The 18820-nt window shown below is 39.0% G+C and overlaps 1 protein-coding gene across 2 annotated transcripts in view; it reads left to right on the forward strand.

Annotated features, from left to right (window-relative positions):
• Positions 1–18820, forward strand: part of KCNH5 (potassium voltage-gated channel subfamily H member 5) — a 315910-nt gene that overhangs the window by 210054 nt on the left and 87036 nt on the right. For both annotated transcript variants that reach the window (XM_077122436.1, XM_077122437.1), the window contains exon 9: positions 15677–15929. In XM_077122436.1, coding sequence (XP_076978551.1) covers positions 15677–15929 — 253 coding nt within the window. The remainder of the gene's footprint in view (positions 1–15676; positions 15930–18820) is intronic.

Below are 18820 nucleotides of genomic sequence, written 5' to 3' on the forward strand. Positions count from 1 at the left end.
GGTAGAGTTAGGTTAATAGGAAAATAGCCAGCCTTTTAAATTTGCATCCACATAAAAGGAGACACAGTCTTGTAGCTATTGCTGTAGAGTGATGAATAAAAACAAACACAATTCCTGCTTTTCTGTTGCTCAGAGTCTAATCGGGGAGGAAAGATTTAACACAAATGTCCGCAGAGATAAACTGCATGATTCCAAACAGTGCTGATGCTTGGAATAATAGTGCTGGAAACGACGTAAGATTTAAACAGGCGAGGAAAGATCTAATGTAGATTGGGAGGATGTTGGTCAAGGAATGGCAGTAGAGAAATCAATAGAAATTAGACTTAAAAACTTGGTAGAAACTGAAAATTTTCTTGTATTTTATAGTAAAATAAAATATCCATGTGCTAACAGTCAAGTGAATGGTCTGAAGATAGAAAACAATAGAAAGGAGAAAAAGCGAAGATCTAGTCAACTCTTTATATCATAAATTATTAATTAACTTAGAATTGCGTATTCCATGTGCCAAAACTAGCTGCCGTATTTCCGCTGGATGAACAATCACCTAAAATCAATCAATTTCAGAATATATATTCATTCATTCATGATCGTCTTGTTTTGCCACAGCTGTGTAACAAGCTACCAAAGAATTGTTGACTTAACAACAGGGATGTGTCTCATAGTTTTGGAGGCTGGAAGCCCAAAATCACAGCGTTGGCAGGACTGTGCCTTCTCTGAGGTCTGTAGCATTCTGGTGGAGCTTTCCAGTGATCCACAAGTCAGTCTCTGTCTCTGTCACATGCCCATCTGTCTCCTACTGGCAGTGTCACTGTGTCCAGATTTCCTCTATTCTTAGACTCCCGTCATATTGGATTGAGTCCCACCTTGGTTCACTTTGGCCTCAGCTTAACTTCCGAGGTCCTATTTACAAGTGATTTCACATCCGCAGCCCCTGGGGTCAGGTCTTGACCATGTTTTTGTGGGGGACATGACTCAATCCATCACAATAATCTTACTTGTTTTCCTCCAACCTTCCTTGGGTCCCAGTGGACTGACAGTACTTTCCGGTTGTTCAGTGTAGCTCTTGGGAAAAGCAGGACAATCCCTCTTTCCCCCCACCTCCCGCCCCCTGCCCCTTTCTGAGACCAGGCTGTGGGCAGCAGCCATTGCATCACCAGTGGAGGACTATGTGACCTGGTCAGACATCGCACCTCTCTGCATCTTACCACCCCTGACCCACCCCATCGGCTCTCCAAGGCCCTTCTAACGCCAGTATCTGCTGACTCAGAAGAAGTAGGGAAACGGGAGGAATACAGACTGCAGAAGTTTTTAGCATCACCACCCAGTTCTGGGGCATTGCATCCTGCTGGGATGTGGCACACAGATTCAAGAGGATGGGGCCCTGAGCTGGGGGCTCCTCGTGTGCTCTCAGGCACTCAGAGCACTCCCGTCTGGGCAATGGCAAGAAGTAAAGGGGTCACTCCCATGGGTGGTACCTGAGCCCCACCCCCGGGAGACTGCCTGCTGCTCATCCTCCGGGCACAGCATCTTCTGTACTGTGCAGCTGTGGGTCCCCTGCTGTTGGAGCAGAGACTATGACTCCCTGCAGGGGCACGCAGCGCCTTCCATGCCTACTCCTCAGAGCCCTTCCAGAGCCCACAGAGCTGCTGCTTCTTTGAGGATGGCCCCCTTGGGACCACGTGTTCATTTCACATAGTGCTGACAGGGAGGTAGGGAAAGGAAGAGGAGGAGGAAAGGGGGATCATGTCTCCTCTGTCGGCCCGGAATACCTGAGGGGAGCCTCTCTCCTGCCTGCTTTCTGCCTGGACCTCAGGCCAGAGACATCTTTAGTGTAGAGGGCAGGAAAAATTTGCAGCTTATAATTCAAGTGTATGTTTGGGAAGAGTTAATGAGTATTGTTAGTGGTTTCCTTTTAGTGCCTATGAAAAACTAGAAGACAGAGTTTAAATTAAAAGTTTAATATTGTATCCCTTGTATCAAACTGCATCTTGACAATAAACGAGAAATTAATGGGATACAACCCTCCTGGGGGAAACCAGCCACTGTTAAAACAGAAACAACCCAGCCCAACAACCAAGTTACACACAGTTGTTTCAATTAAGATTCCTCTCATCTTGTGGTACAATTTAAAATGTCAGTACAGCCGATTAAACTTTCCGTGTTTAATCAGATAGTTATCACTTGGCTTCAGAGTGCCTTGTAAAATCAAGGATCGCATAATCTTATCATGCTGTTGGTGATTCATATACTTCGGTCAACCATGGAGCACAGTACGATTATAAATTGTTAATTTAGTCAGTGATTCTCAATGCAGTTGAGTACCAATCTTCGACGTGGCAAGGAAACAAACCGAAATCTCAAGCCCCAAATCTTCTTTACTCTTAATTGTTAAACTTAGTTATCATTTATTTTTCTGTTAGAGGGATTAGACTTTAATAGTGGCATATATTAACTTTTTAATAAAAAGATGTGCAGTTAGAGGAAAAATGGAAAATTCTTCCTAAAAGGAAGTGAAACGTTCTCTGCTATAGGCTCAAGTCTGACAGGATATTTAGCCAAGACGGCATACATATTTAGATAGATATTGAAACTTAGGTTGCTGTTCACTTTAAAGATCTGCTTTCCTCTTTCTGTATTCAGTAGTAAAGCCCCTGCTTACATTCAAGGCATCGTTTCACTCTGGAATGACAGTGGTGAACATGAAGCAGTTTCTGCCACTCAGGGCTCTCAGTCTAGCAGGACAGATGAAATAAATTTCTCTGTTTGTCTTTGATCTGCTGATTCTGTTTAGTAGATGAGGCGCTTGGCTGTCAGCCGTGGGGCACAGGGACTGTTGCACCCAGAGTCAGAGGGAAAGGAATCACACGTTTAAGGAATGCTGCATATACCCTGAGCACTTCTCCTGGTGGGGGATAATGCTCGGTTCATTTGATGATCACAGACTGTGTGGGAGACAATATATTCCCCATTTAAAAAATGAGGTTCTGAGAGAATAAATAAATAAATGGCAGAGCCAGTGTTTGATTGTGATTCCTAAGGTTCTGACGGTAAAATCCATGCTCTTTGCTCTGCAGCACTCACTTATCCACACCTACCACGTGGCGTTGGGACAAGCCACAGACGAGGCAGGCAGGGCCCTCGCCCACATGGAATTACAGCCTAATGGGAGAGGTAGGGAAGGGCGGTCAAAGAAATAGTATTTCCCAGTTCCTGCTAGTGAAAAGGTGAATGATGAAGTATTAGTATTTAAGGTAATAGGGTATTTTTGTTTTGTAACTTTGGTTTTCTGCTTTAACAAAGAGAAGGATAGTTCTCACCTGCGTTGAGAATGACGGAATAAATGGGATTCCTGAATGTCCTGTGCTCTGTCCTATATTGAATTATAGGAATCCCCATAAACAATTTATAATCCTCATAAACAGTGGTCACTGATTACTAATTTGTAAGTACCTTGAAGCCACATTTTAGCTATGTTATGATAATTTGTGTTCCTGACTTTATTATCAGAGGGATTTGCCAATAAGAGTGATGCAATTTTACCAAACCGAATTGGTATAATTACAGACTTGGAATTTTCATGAGCCTTTGCTCCCCAACTTGGGATGAATATTAGGGTTTTCCAGTTTTGATGAAATTTCTTGTTCTCTTATAGTATTGGGAACCTAAAATTAGGAAAAGATGCCTTAGTACAGGCATTTAGTATCAGCCACATCAAAAACATATGCACAAAAATAAAAATAAAATACATATGTATATACAAATTACACCTCCTTATAATCCCTTAAGAATTTTATATTTTAATGAACAAATTTCAGAGATCCATCAATCTTACTAAAGCCAATAATTATACAGCACCACCGTAATAAAGTTCCCTATGAATTTATTAATAGTGGTCCTGGGCTTTTTCAACTTCCCACTTAATGAAAGTGTGCTGATGGCACCTGATGTAATGTCCTGTTGTTAATTGATGTTCTAGGGTCACTGATTGTTTGGAGAGCTATTTATTTCTCCTTCAAAAGCTTCCAAAATGCAAAATATATTTACCTTTTTTTAAAATTTTATTTTGAGATAATCGTAGATTTGTATCCAGTTGTAAGAAATGATAAGGAGATTCTGTGTATGCTTCACTCAGTTTCCTCTGGAGGTAGTATCTTATATATCTAGGAAAATGTCACAGCCAGGAAATTGACATAGTTATAAATCATCAGCTTTAGTCATACGTCACCAGTTTTATGTGCACTTGTGTGTGTGTGCATATGTGCATGTGTTTACCTGTATACAATTTTATCACAGGTCTAGAGGTGTGTGACCACACTCAGTCAAGATATCCAACTGTTCCCAACAAGGATCCTTTGTGCTACCCTTTTACAGCCACAGCCACTTTCCTCTCTCTCCTACTTCCTAAATCCTCATGACCTCTAATCTGTTCTCCATCTCTATGAGTCTGTATTCAAGAATGCCATATAAATAGAATCATGTAGACTTTTAAATTAGCTTTTTTTTTTAACTTTCATTGTGTATAATCCCTGAAGATCCATCCAAGTTGTATCAATAGTTTGTTCATTTGTGTGACTTAGTAGTATTCCATGGTATAGAGGTACCACAGTTTGTTTTACCAATCACCCATTGAAGGATATTTGGATGTTTCCAGTTTGGGCTATTGCTGATAGAGCTGCTATAAACATTGGTGTACTGGTTTTCAGGTGAACATAAATTTTCATTGCTCTGGGATAAACAGCCATGATTGCATTGCTGGGTCATGTGGTAAGCACATGTTTAATTTTTTGAGAGACTGCCATGCTCTTTTACCAAAAATATCTCCACCATAAGTTTAACAAATGAATATGACTGCTGAATCATTAAATTGATATTTATTTTAGTCTCCAGTATCTTAGAGCAGTTAGAAGTAAAAACCTAAATTGTGGACTTGTAAGCCATACCAAACTCTGAAATCTGTTCTACAACTAATTGTTGCACTGAGCTTTGAAATTTATTGTTGTTTTTTTTTTTTTTGGTATGTATGTTATTTTTCACAAAAAAGAAAAAAATGTAGATTGTGATGGTAAAGAAGTATTTATTCCTTCTACCCTCCAATGTTCTGGAGCAGCTAGAAGGAAAAACCTGAGATGATGGTAGGGTAGCCCATGACAGACTCTGGGTTCTGTTCTGTAACTACTTATTGAAGGGTCCTTTGAAAACTATTGCTGTTTTCTTTCTTTGCTTTACATAAATGTTATATTATACAATTTAAAAAGTTAAAAAATAAAAAGTTTTCTACCAGAAAAGTATGAGTGATCCCAGTTTCTGCACATCCTTAGCAGCATTTGGAATTATTTTTAACTATTTTTATTTTAATCATTCTAATAATAATTTAATAATTTAATTTGTACCTCTCTAAGGCTAATAGTGGTCATTGTCTTTTCATATGCTGGTTTTCAATCTGTACATCCTCTCTTGTGAAACTTCTGCTCATGTCTTTTGCATATTTTCTCATTTTCTAATGGGGTTGTTTTTTTAATGTTGAATTTTAGATTTCTTCATGTATTTTAGATGCTAGTTCTTTGTTGGATATATGGCTTGCAAGTGTATTCTTTAAGCCCATATTTATTCTTTTTACAGGTTCCTTGGCAGAGCACATTTTTAAGATTTTCCTGAGGGAGACTTTATCCATTTTTCCTTTTACACTTTTATACTTTGGATGTGAAGTCTAAGAACTGTTCACCTGACCCTACATCCCACAGATTTTCTCCTAGATTTTCTTCTAAATGCTTCACAGTTTTATGTTTTACATTTAAGTCCTTAATCTGTTTTGTGTATATTTTTGTGTAAGATGTGTTTTAGGTTGAGGTGTTTATTTATTTATTGCCGATTGTTTCCCAGTTTCCCCCACTGCGTCTGTTGAAAAGCCTGTCCTTCCTCTCTTGAATTACACATTTTTCAAACACCAGTTGGGCACATCTGTGGTGGTCTAATTCTGAGTTTTCCAGTCTGTCCCATTGATCTGTGTTTCTGTCCCTCTGTTAATACCAGTCTGTCTGGATTATTATAGCTGTATAATACACCATAACATCAGGTAGACTGATTCCTCCTACTTTGTCCCTTTTTCAAAGTGATTTTAGCTGTTCTAGAGTCTGTGCGTGAATTGTAGAGTAGACTTCTCTTATGTCTATAGAAAATTTTGCTGGGATTTTGACAGAATTGCACTAAACCTAAAGGTCAGTTTGGGGAGAACTGACCTCTTTGTTATGCTGTGTCTTCCTGCTATTGAGCGCAGTGTGTTCCTCCATTTATTTAGGTGTCCTTGGTTTCCTTCATCAGCATTTGGTAATTTTCAGGATATAAATCCTGTTCCTGTTTTGTTAGATTTATACCTAAACGTTTCGTGTCTTCGGAGATATTAGAAAGGCATTGTGTTTTTAATTTTGGTTTCCATGTGTCCATCATGACTTTTTAGCTTTTTGAATATTCCTCTGGCGTTAAGCTCGCATCTATTGCTTTTCTGTGCAGTCAGCCCTCACCTGAGCCGCCTTTCTGTCAGCCTGATGTCTTTGATCATCTGTGTTTGAGCATCATGCATGCTCTATCTGTGTGTCAGGTAGGAGTTCTTAAGCCTTAGGTTCGGCCTGGAGTCCCCTGCAGCACGTGAACCCTACATGCTCTGGGACAGCCTCTTCGCTTACCCGTGGATACATTTACTTACTCAAGCTCACAGGTATTTTCTGGGTGATAGAAATTGTTATGAGTTTGATTTTCCAATAAGGAAGGTTACTGAAAATCCTAGTTTGTCATCTATGAAGACATTAGTGATAAGTATAAATGTAAACAATAATAAAGAAAATAAATTCAAGTTAGGGTTTATTTACCTAAGGCCATCTTTAATAATTATCAACATAATAAGCAATATAAAAAAGATGATAATTTGGTTTCCAGGATGTTGTAGAGTACTAGTGAGTTTTAAAGACATATTTTAAACACATAAAGTCTAATTCCCTGATGCTGCTAAATGGGCTCATGCAAATAAGAAAAGCTTGTTTAGTTTTGGTCCTAAAAACATTGTTATCACTTTAGTCACCATGACAGCACATATACTATTAAATGATCAAATAAAGAACCCACAATTGTTCACAGTCCTTTTCTCAGGTCTTATCAACAGCATTGATAATAGTAGATATTACATTTCATCTAGAAATTCAGTATGATGTACAATTACTTAAGAACAGCTATTTCAACTACCTGAAGTGAAAAACAGATTTTACAATTGTAAAGTTGCTTAAATAATTGAAAAATAGTCAAGTTCTCACTTTGCTTTGGCATAGACTGGTTCACTGTTGCTCAAACATTCCTTGCTTGTTGCTTCCTCTAAGCTGCTGCCTCCTTTCCCCCCTTAAGCTGGCTTCCTGTAGCAGCATGCTGCTCTTTCCCTGCACTCCACCTGACTGCTCACTTTGTCTTGGAACTCCGGTAAGGTAGATGAGCACTTGGCTTGCAGAAACTGTTTGGAGCTATTCTTTATGCCACTTCCTATGTATGTTACACTTAACGATGAACACTGTATTCCTAGACTATGAAATTATTGAATGAAATTAGTAGTCATGCTAAGTCTACAAATTAAAAAATGGTTTTACATGAGGAAGAACAAAGGAATGTCAATATTGTAGGGTGTTGAAAATAGATGGTAATTCATATTTTAAAACTTTAACTTATGTGTAAGACTAAAGCAAAAAATGTTTATTTGGTACAAAATTTATGATTTGACTAGTGCATTTCCTAATATAACTTATGTCGACAGCTTAATTGAACACCATAAGTACGTGAAACCTTGAGTAGGGCATGAGATTTTGTAAGTTCATCCAGAGTGATGCCCCGATAAATCCCAGAGTGATTTTAACAGTGAATAAAAAAGTATTTGCAAAGTTCCCTTAGGGAAATGGCAGCAAAGGAGAAAGATTCAACCTCCACATTGGAGAAGTCCTGATATTCTCACAGGCACTGGGGACAACCAAAGCAATAGTCCAAACCCTCAATCTTGGGGTTTGTTCATAGAAAACTTATCCCCGCAAAGGATAGGCTAAGCCTACTAAAATTAGGTCTCAGAGTCACCCCCAGAGAATCTCTTTCCTTGCTCAGACGAGGCTTCTCTCTCTCAGCCAACATGACAAGCAAACTCACTGCCGTCCCCCTCTCTACGTGGGACATGACTCCTAGGGGTGTAAACCTTCCTGCAATGTGAGACAGAAAATCCTAGAATGAGCTGGGACTAAGCATCAAGGAAATGAGAAAACTTTCTAGACCTAAAAGGGGGAGAGAGAAATGAGACAGAGTGTCAATGGCTGAGAGATTTCAAATAGAGTCGAGAGGTTATCCTGGAGGTTATTCTTACGCATTATATAGATATCACCTTTTTAATTTATGGTGTATTAGAGTGGCTGGAGGAAAGTGCCAGAAAATGTAGAGCTGTGTTCCAGTAGCCATGTTTCTTGAAGATGATTGTATAATGATATGGCTTTGGCAGTTTGACTGTGTGATTGTGAAAACCTTGTGTCTGATGCTCCTTTTATCTACAGTATGGACAGAAGAGTAAAACATAGGGATTAAAAATAAATAATAGGAGGAACAAATGTTAAAACAAATTTACTAGAATGAAATGCTAGTGATCAATGAAAGGTAATGATAAGGGGTGTAGAAAAAATATAGGGGAATCAAAGGCTAAAATATATTGGGTAGATGGAAATATTAGCAAGCAATGAGAGGGCAGAGTAAGGGGTACGGTATGTATGAGTTTTTTTCTTTTGATTTCGTTTCCTGAATTGATGCAAATGTTCTAAGATATGATCAGGGTGATGAATATACAACTATGTGATGATATTATGAGTTATTGATTATATACCAAGAATGGAATGATTATATAGTAAGAATATTCATATTTGTATGTGGTTATGTTTAAAAAAAAAAAAAAAGAAAGATTATGAGCATATCCATCAGCCCCACAGTTTCCATGTGGCCCTCTGTAACCCATCCCTCGCTATGCCTGCCCCTGCCCCTGCCCCAGGTACTCACTGACCTGATTCCTGTTGGATGAATTAGTTTGCATTTCTGGGATTTTCTGTAAATGTAATCCTACAGTATGTGTTCTCTTGATGTCTGGATTTTTTCAGTGAGGTAATTATTTTGAGATTCATCCATACCATTGCATGGACCCATAGTTCATCCCTTTTAGTTTATCCATTCACCTGATGATGGACATGTTGTTCATTTCCAGTTTGGGGCTATTACAAATAAAGCTGCTATAAGTGAAAAAAAAAAAAAGAATGAATGAAATTAGTAGTCACAGCTCTGAAATTTTCTTTTCTGTAAGGAGGTACAGCTTAATTTTGGTCAAATTTGGCTAATGCCAGTATTTTGAGTGTTTTGAGCCTGCTGACAATAATGATTTTCCCCTATAGCATTTATTATAGAAAGTTGAATATTTATGTATTTGTATGTGTGTGTATCTATACAGAGCAAGTTATCTGCTGCCAACACACAAAGGTGTGTATCTATACACACATATATATAAATACATAAAGCACACAAATCATAGGCATTCAGAACAATGTATTTTTACATGTGTGTATCCCTCGTAATCACCACCTAAATCAAGGTAACTACTTCTTGAATCAGGGTAAGAAATCATTCATCAAGTCAGAAGTGTCCCTTATTCTCTATCTAGGCAGTAATTCCCTGTTTTAGTTTGTCAAAGCTGCCAGAATGCAATATACCAGAAACAGAACAGCTTTTAAAAAGGGAATTTATTAGGTTGCAAGTTTACAGCCCTCAGTCCATGAAAATGTCCAAACTAAGGCATCCAGAGAAAGATGCCTTAACTCCAAAGAAAGAGCCTGTGACGTTTGGGGTTTCTCGCTCAGCTGGGAAGGCACGTGGGGACTCCTGCTAGTTTTCTCTCCTGGCTTCTTGTTTCCTTCTTCATTTCCAAAGATTGCTCGCTCTATGGGCTCTGTTGACTCTCAAGCTTTTTCCAAAATGGTTCCCTCTTAAAGGGCTCCAGTAAGCAACCCCAACTTGAATGGGTGGAGACACATCTCCGTGGAGACCATCTAATGAAAAGTTATGAACCACAACTGGGTGGGTTGCATCTCCATGGAAACAATGAAAAAGAGCCCACCCAGCAATATTGAACGAGGATTAAAGAGTATGACTTTTCTGGGATACATGACAGTTTCAAACCAGCACATTCCACCTTTTGGCCCCCCAAAACGCATGTTCTTTCCAAATGCAAACTGCATTCATTCCATTACAATATCACAAAGGCTTAAACCATTTCAGGAAAAATACAAATACAATACAAAGTCAAAAACAGTACAACATCTCTTCAAAATCAGCCACAGGCATGGTCTCTCCTAAGGCAAAATTCTCCTGTGGCTGTCGACCTGTAAAACGCGGGACAAGTTACCTGCTGCCGACACACAAAGGAGGGGCAGTCGTAGGATACATGTTTCCATTTCCACAGGGGAAACTGGAAGGACACAGGGGTCACTGGACCCAGACAGTTACGGAAGCCTGCAGGGCAAACTCCATTAGACTTCAAAGTCTGAGAGTCATTTATCCTCAGGGTTTTAGAAAGCTGCAGTCCCACCCTTTTCAAGGGCCTATGCAGTGGCCCAGCTCTCTCCAAAAAATTGAAGAGTAAAGTTTATCAGTTGCTCACTCTGTGTCAATCTCAAGCTCAGAAATAAGATGACTTCTACCTGGCAAGTAATAACAGGATAAACACATAAATTCTCAATGAATCCTTGTATCTTTATCAATATATATAAGCATGCAATATATTTATTGGCACTGAAGTTAAAATGTTTAGAAAGGAAACATATTTGCAGTATCATCTAGGCTGTTCTGTGGAAATAGAATGAAAAGGTAGTCTTAGTGTTTTCCTAATAAATAAACTATAGGTTTGATTAATTGGACCTTATATAGATTTTTAGAAACCGACATTTATTTCTTCGTAGTGCTTAGAGAACCAGAAAACAACAGAAGGTGCCAGGTGCTATGCTTTACTCCAGATTCAGCGTGATGGTGAATGACTTAACAGCTAGAACTCAAGATTCTGGGGTTCTGATGTAAGCATTTTCAGTAATTTGCTGGGAGGCTCTGAGCAAATCATATAACTCTATGGACGCCTATGCCTTATCTCCTTATCTGTGAGATGGGGCATTGGGCTAGGAACAATTATTTTGCAAACAGTGCCTGATGGAAAGCTGCAGTGGGGAAGGCGCCGTGGGATTTGCTCATGGATATGGAGAATGGGTATATACAAATAACTGGCATTTGGTGGCCATGATTTGAATGAATTACTGAATGTGCTCGTCTTGTCCTATCTCCCTGCCGAGAAGTCTGTCTTCCCATCACAGCTTCACCATGTAAATGGTTCCTGTACCTGTTGTATATATTGGGCATTGGGTCAGCTTTCATTAAAACACTAAAAAACGATTTCATGGCTAAATTGAAAAGTTTGACATCTTTAAACTAAATAATCTTCAAAGTAATTTCAACTCTATAATTCCATGTTACTATTTTGTGCTCAATTAAAATATATCACATCTCTGATTCTAATTTTCATCTTTATACATTACTAAACTCCATGATGAGCTGTTTATGAATTATATTTATGGCAGAGAGAGGGAATGCCCTATGCTTTGATGTACGAATCAGAGGTGATTAGGCAGAGAAAGGGCTGTGGGACATGCCAGTCAAAAGGGACTGCATATGAAAAGATGAAGAGGCACAAGGGAGCGTGGCAAGTTTAGAGTGCTGAGAAGTGTGGTGTGACTGGGATGCAGGAGTGAAGGGAGCCAAGGGATGTGGATGAAAGGGACCCCATAATACAGAGTCCTAGGTGTTTGATTAGGGATTTGTCTTATCTGATGGGGAAGCAAGCAATCAAATATTTTAAGATGACAAAGACAATGTGATCATGTTGACATTTACTAAAAGTTCTCCAGTAATATTGTTGAGGTTAGACCTTTGGAGATTGGTATCTTTTACGATACCACTTGATTTGGGGTTTTGTGGAACCGAAATCATAAATAAAACAAAAAGGGTTTTTTTTGTTTTATCATGGAGTTCATTTTTTTTCAGTGTTGGTGTATAGAGTCCTAAAAATCATTCCTTATATACTGCCATAGCTCTTCCAAAGAGAAAACTTATGCTTGTCTTAAGGATCCATCCTAATTTATAACCATCCTGACATGAAGAGAGGAGAGATGAGCAACTCTGGGGACAAACGAGACTCAATTTTAACCTGAATATTTCTACTGAAATGTAATTTCATTTGTTTGTAACTATATGGTGCCCATTAGGGAAGCTATGTACTGAAAATTAGATACCATTCAAGGCAGAGTACATTGAAATTGGGAAGAGTGGACCAGATGTGGGAGCCATCCTGAATGACAATTTTATCCTTATACTGAAAACTAAATTTTGCCTTGTCTAAGAGAGATATTTGTGCTGTCGCTGGTTTCCAGAGGAAAGAACCCTGCATTCTATCCCTAAAACAAGCATGCCATCTAAGGCACATGCTTTACTAGGGATGGGAAGGAGGTTACTGCTGAGCATAACTTCAGTTGATCTATTTAAACACTTTGCTTCAACTTGCCACTTTCTGATATTTGGATATTAGACACCATCAATCAAAATAATAAATGAGTTTGTGCCATAAATGGAGTGAAGCAAAAGGAAAGATGCATTTAAAATGTAATAAAAATCCTCTTGTGCCTGAAACCTCAAGGGCCCACCTTCTCCAGAACATCAGACAGCTCCATCTCCCTCCCCCATATTAGTGACAGCCCCTTCCAACATGAAAAAGTTAGAATGGTCATAGCCCAAATACCCCTAAAGAGAAGGATGGAAAAATCAAAGGTGGTGGTGGAGTTATACAGAGAAGATGGGATTTAACAAATGAATATGAATGCTGAATCATTAAATTGACATCTCTTTTAGTCTCCAGTATCTTAAAGCAGCTAGAAGTAAAAACCTAAAATTGTGGAATTGTAACCCGTATCAATCTCTGAAATATGTTCTACAATGAATTGTGGTGCTGGGCTTTGAAATTTATTGGTTTTTTTTTTTTGTATATATGTTATTTTCCACAAAAAAGAAAAAAAGTCGATTGTGATGCTAAAAAATTATTTATGCTTCTAGCCTCCTACATTCTGGAGCAGCTAGAAGGAAAAATCTGAGAATCGTTTGGTAGCCCATGACAAACGCTGGAATCTGTCCTGTAACTATTTGTTGAAGAGTGCTTTGAAAACTATTGCTTTTTTTTTTTAAATCCTCTTGTGATATATCACTAAACAGAGAATATTTCAAATATTAGACTTCTTTTGCAGCATGAATACTGAAAGAAAGAATTAAAAGGAACTAAAATGTCTATTACCAAGATAAATCTAAAAGCAATGAAAAATCCTTTAAGGTAATTGGATATAAATAGAATTATCTGTTTTCCCATCAAACCGTTCAGTATAATGCTTATGCATGAATGTGTATATTTTTTAGTTTTTATGTGTGTATTTTTGCTTTCTTAGTGCTAAGTTCATTTTCAACTTGAGAAAACTTATAAACTTTATCCAACGCTTGAAATAGTCTCAGATTCATGCTGAATTTTTTTCTTATTCTTTCTGAAACCTCATCGACAGCCAAGATAGAGAATTTAGACAGCTGCAAAAGTGAGAAAGCAAATTACTTTTATTAAGTGATGAAGTAATAAACTTTGCAGTGTTTCTCCTGCTCTATGGGGTTGATAAAAACTATCATTTACTAAGCCCTTGCTATGTGCCAGGCTAAATTGGGCTACACTCACTGTTTCTCATTTAATGTCTACAGTTTGCCTAAGAAATAAGCTCTGCTATTATTCCCAATTCACAGATGAGCTTTAGAAAGATTAAATAACAGAGTAAGTGATGCATTCGAACCCAGGCTTCTGTCCTGCTGAGCCTGATCTGATCTGTGTGATAGGAAACAACCTCTGAGGCACAGATGCTCCGTGCCACACCTCCGTCACAGCATTTTGTAATTGTCCCTTTACTGCCTACTTCCCCCTACCTAGGAAGCTCCTCTGAGGCAAAAACACCAGCATCTCATTTATCTTTGTAGTCCCGGAGATTTGTCATGTGACCCAAAGAAGAAGCTCAAGAGTTGTCTCTTGAATGACTAAGATTTTCAGAAGACACTAAATATCAATATATCACAGGAAACATTACGTTATTATGGAAAATAACTGCTATGGAAAGGGAGTGCCACTTGCTTTTAAAGCTCTGTTAGGCATTCCTTTTCTCAAAGGAATTTTCACAGAAGTGGGTGAGATGGTGATGACTGCCTGGAGAGATTTGAAGGAGTATATTTTTTAAAATCACAGATGATTCAGTGAAAGAATATGTACATTATTGGGGAAGGTTAAGGGAAGGTATGCCAAAGCATAAATTAATTAAGGGTCTTTGACATTTACGATGGGCTTGTCTTCTTTTCAGGGAAGCTTCAGCTTTTCATTGATAATAAGCTCCACATAACAGAAATACTCGGGGGATATTTCAAGCCTTAGGTAATTTGTTAAAGCTTAAGATTGAATTATCCTGGGAAAAAGTATTAAAGTTAAAACACAGGATTTAATAGGCTAAAAATCAACTTTAGACTTCAGCTTGAGGGACTGAAATCCTATCAAAGAAAAAATATTCTGATTATAAGGAAGGGTTTCCAAGGAGAATGGGAGGATTCTAAATAAGTTGGTGTGTGCATTTTTGAGGTGGATGGCGCCAATTTCTGTAATTCACATCTAGATCTGCGATACTCTGATTGAATGTAATGGTAATGTCCATTTTTAATATGTTCTCTAATTGCCTTGTCTGAAAGCTACAGGCAGTAGAAGCTATAATCCTTGCTCTTTGAGCAGGTTCATGATATCTGTTTCCTTTTCTGAAGCTATTTGAACTCTGCCATTGCTCTCAGCAGTCTTTAGGGGTGAAAAACCAGAATGAGAAGGAATGCCAGGCACAGCGATGTGCCGACCTTGCTGATACTTCCAGGTGCCTCAACCCTATAGAAGAGCTGGCGAAAGCTCTTCTCACTCCCTGAACGTGAATTAACTTGTCATGTGTCAGAGGAAAATCTTTCAGAGCGAAGAAAATACACAGAGGGTGGGGTCCTATCAGCCAGTGCCAACATGTCAGGTTGGGGTTGTTTTTTAATAACCGGATAACGTTAATCCACCTCCAGTGTAATATAAAGTTCATAAACCTGAATTTTTATTCAGTTGTGAAAGCACTGTGAAGCATCCGCTCTGTTAACGTGGCATTTAATGCCTATTTCAGTTGGTTCTTTGATGAAATGGCACTAACTTTTATCTGGGACTTTTCCCCTGACTACGACAGGGCTGTGTTCTTTCTGGGGGAAGACGTGTGCACCGCTGTCAGCGCATCCAGTGCCCAGTCCTGTATGCAGCACTCCATGTGCTCATCAGCGCAGCTCAGTAGACTGCTCCATCCTCGAGGGCAGAGCTGCAGCTTGTGAACTTTGCCTTCCCACTACCCGGGACAGTGTGTAGCAGGCACGGTCACAATCCACAAAGTATCTGTTGGATGAGCCTTTCTGAAACGGCCCCTTCTCACGTATTCCTCTCTCCTTTCTCCAGGTCCTCTCCATCTGTCCCAAGGACATGAGAGCTGATATCTGTGTCCATCTAAACCGGAAGGTTTTTAACGAGCACCCAGCTTTCCGATTGGCCAGCGATGGGTGCCTGCGGGCCCTGGCGGTCGAGTTCCAGACCATCCACTGTGCTCCTGGGGACCTCATTTACCACGCCGGAGAGAGTGTGGACGCCCTGTGCTTCGTGGTGTCAGGGTCCTTGGAGGTCATCCAGGACGATGAGGTGGTGGCTATCTTAGGTACTGTGAACTTTCCTAATGCAGTAGCAAACTCGTAACAGTTCTAGTGATTTTGTTTCTCAGGTTTCCTAAGAGAAATTTCCTTGGTTTGGTGACTTTGGAATTTGGGTCGCTAATGAGGTGATGAATCTTAGCAAAACCTGGTAATGCTGCTTCAGCAAAGGACCTCAGCGTAGGGCACAGCCTAAAGGGCTGCATGGGGGGTTGATAAAGAAGTTTGGACAATGGTACGGTACTTTTAGACTCGAGCTGATCTCAGTCTGAGGTTACACCTCCATGCTGGCGTGTGAAGATGGCTAGCAGGATGATTGCCAGGTTAGTAATGAAGCGTTTTCATCTCAGGGGGTCAATAGAACCTGTCTAGTGCAACCATTTGAACTGGGATGAGCGCGGTGACTTGCCGGCCAATTAGTGAATGAGTCGGGGCTTACCTGCCGGTCGTCTTACTCCAGATCTCTCTGCTTCATCACAGTGGACCTAAGTTGTAAGTTCAAAGTGCTGAGGTCACGTGCGTCACAGTGTGAGGAAATGAACTTGAGGTTTTTAAATCTGGTCCTATCCATTCACATTCACAAACCCGGAGAATTATTTGGCTAATGATAAAGTCATTCAAAAATTCAGAGCCCCTGTAGATAGTTGTACACTCAGAAAGAAAACCAGTGGCAGTGCATGTGACAAAATACAAAAATTTGCAAGATTTTGGACAGTGTAAGTTATGTGTCTTGGTAAAGAAAAAATGGCTAAATGACTATTTAGATCATTTTCTGCTAAAATACCTGCAGCAGGTTTGTGAAGTCTACATAGACAGAAAAGAAAACAATAGTGAAGTCGGCAAAGAATCATCTCTTCCTCAAGTGAAATAAGTCAGAATTGCAGGATGTCGACTCCATTTTGATCAAATTTTTCATGGCTTGTGTCTCGTGAAAAATGAGCTCAATTTTGCAACTATTGGATTTTTAGCTAGCGAGGCCAACCTACCATAGCTCAAATGCCACTTATTATAGGTTAAAGATTGATGCATTTTAGAAACGGCAAAAGCAAAATTCAGCACAAAAATGAAGAACCAATAATTTGAAAAGACAGTTTTGGGAATTGAGAAGAAATAATCCTTCGTGGGAAAACAGGGTCTGTAAAATTCGTAAGAGTTATAGAAAATCTCAGGGTTACAAATGGCTGAACAGCATTGTTTGCATACCATCCCTTAATGCTTTAGAAATAATAATGCAATTAAGGTTAAATTTCTTCTAGGAACTATTTTTATTTTTTGTTTTATTGCAAACAAAACAAAACCACACAGTGTTTTAGAGTCAGCACTGTGGATGCGCTTAATGATATTTAGTGCTTGTTCTGTTTTGTTTACTGGAGCATAAAGGAGTCTGTATTTAATCCTTCACAAAAAGTGTGCATTAAGCTAGGACAATGCTTTATGATAAAATAGAGCATATAAACACCACAACTTTTCCGGTTTGCTTAAAGAGGAGGAGAAAGCACAAGCTCAAAACAGGTGTAGTATCTTTTCCTGCAGGTCATGTTTATGTCAGTGATGAGTGGGAGAACAGACATCAAATATATCACAGTAAGGTGAGATACCGCTGTGGTAAATTCACCTCAGCTGTAGGTCATTGTCATTTGTTGTGCCCCATTGTCTTCACTGCAGCTTCACCTTACTAAATTTTTTTCTAAAGAGGAGGATGGAGAAAGCTCTGAGTGCCATACTTCTGGGCTGGGTCTTCTAAACTGCAGGAATTTGCTCAGTGAGACAGATACAGGGCATGTTATTTTCATCTTAAAATAAAATAATAGCTGGGTATTGAACCAGTCTCATATACCCATCACACATTTTACTTCTTTGAGTGTGGGCGTTTTGGTCATCCTCCTAAAAAGTTTTGGGATTCAGACTTTCCATCTCTTTGCCTAGTGAGTCAAATTATATGAAACTTCTCTTAGCTCCTTTCCTTCCCCTTTTCCATGGGCTTCTGACAAAGATTATTTTAGCCAAATGGCCATGAAATTGGGTTTTTTGTTTAATACCCAGCATGCTTAGACAAAGTTTTAAGAAAGATGGAGGAAAATAGTAACTTAAAATCAGACCTGACATTTTGATGATTGTCCATTTCTTTCTTACTGGCTCGGTTTCTTCTTCTTCTATTCATTTTTGGTAACTTACTTTTGGAATATTTACAAACTTAAAGGAAAGTTGCAAAAAAATATGTAAAGCTTAAATGTACCCTTACTTTCTATCTTATTGAGTAAGTCAGTTAGGCCTTCTATGTCCTTATTTACTTTTTTGTCCAGCTGATCTGTTTGCACTGAGCGCATGTTGAAGTATTTATTATATTAAAGTGTGTATCTTTGGCTCCTTCTGTCTCCTGTAGTTTGTACTTTATAAAGGCGGTGGCTGTGTTGTTCGGTGCACAGGAATTCATAACTGAACTCTCTTCATGTGAACTGCAGCTTTTTGTATTAAAATGCGTTCTTCTTTGAACATGTGTGGTGATGATTGGCTTAAATCTTGTAAGGGTCAGACAGAAACAGTTTCCTAGCCTTCACATGTGAAGATACCTTGGGAAAGCAGGAACTTGTCTAAATTGTTGTGATAGAAGAAATAAGCCTTGCTTTCTCTTGCACCCACTCATTTGCCGGGTGAAAGGTAGAGAAAGGAGGTCATTTTAAAATTAATTAAAATTTCTGAATCCTGAAACAGGTACAGTTCCATTCGTTTGGATCCTTGCCTCAAAACAGTCTCGTGGTAGGGACATAATTCTTTAGTGTGTCAGGAGTGCTGGGGAGGTTAATGAATAAGTACTGAAGCATAACTAATTAATGGAAAGATTAAAATGTAGATAAATACTCCCTTTTTAACATTGAAAGATGAATTCAAGATGTTTTCC

Source organism: Tamandua tetradactyla, chromosome 12 (genome assembly GCF_023851605.1).
Source record: "Tamandua tetradactyla isolate mTamTet1 chromosome 12, mTamTet1.pri, whole genome shotgun sequence".
Classification (NCBI taxonomy): domain Eukaryota; kingdom Metazoa; phylum Chordata; class Mammalia; order Pilosa; family Myrmecophagidae; genus Tamandua; species Tamandua tetradactyla.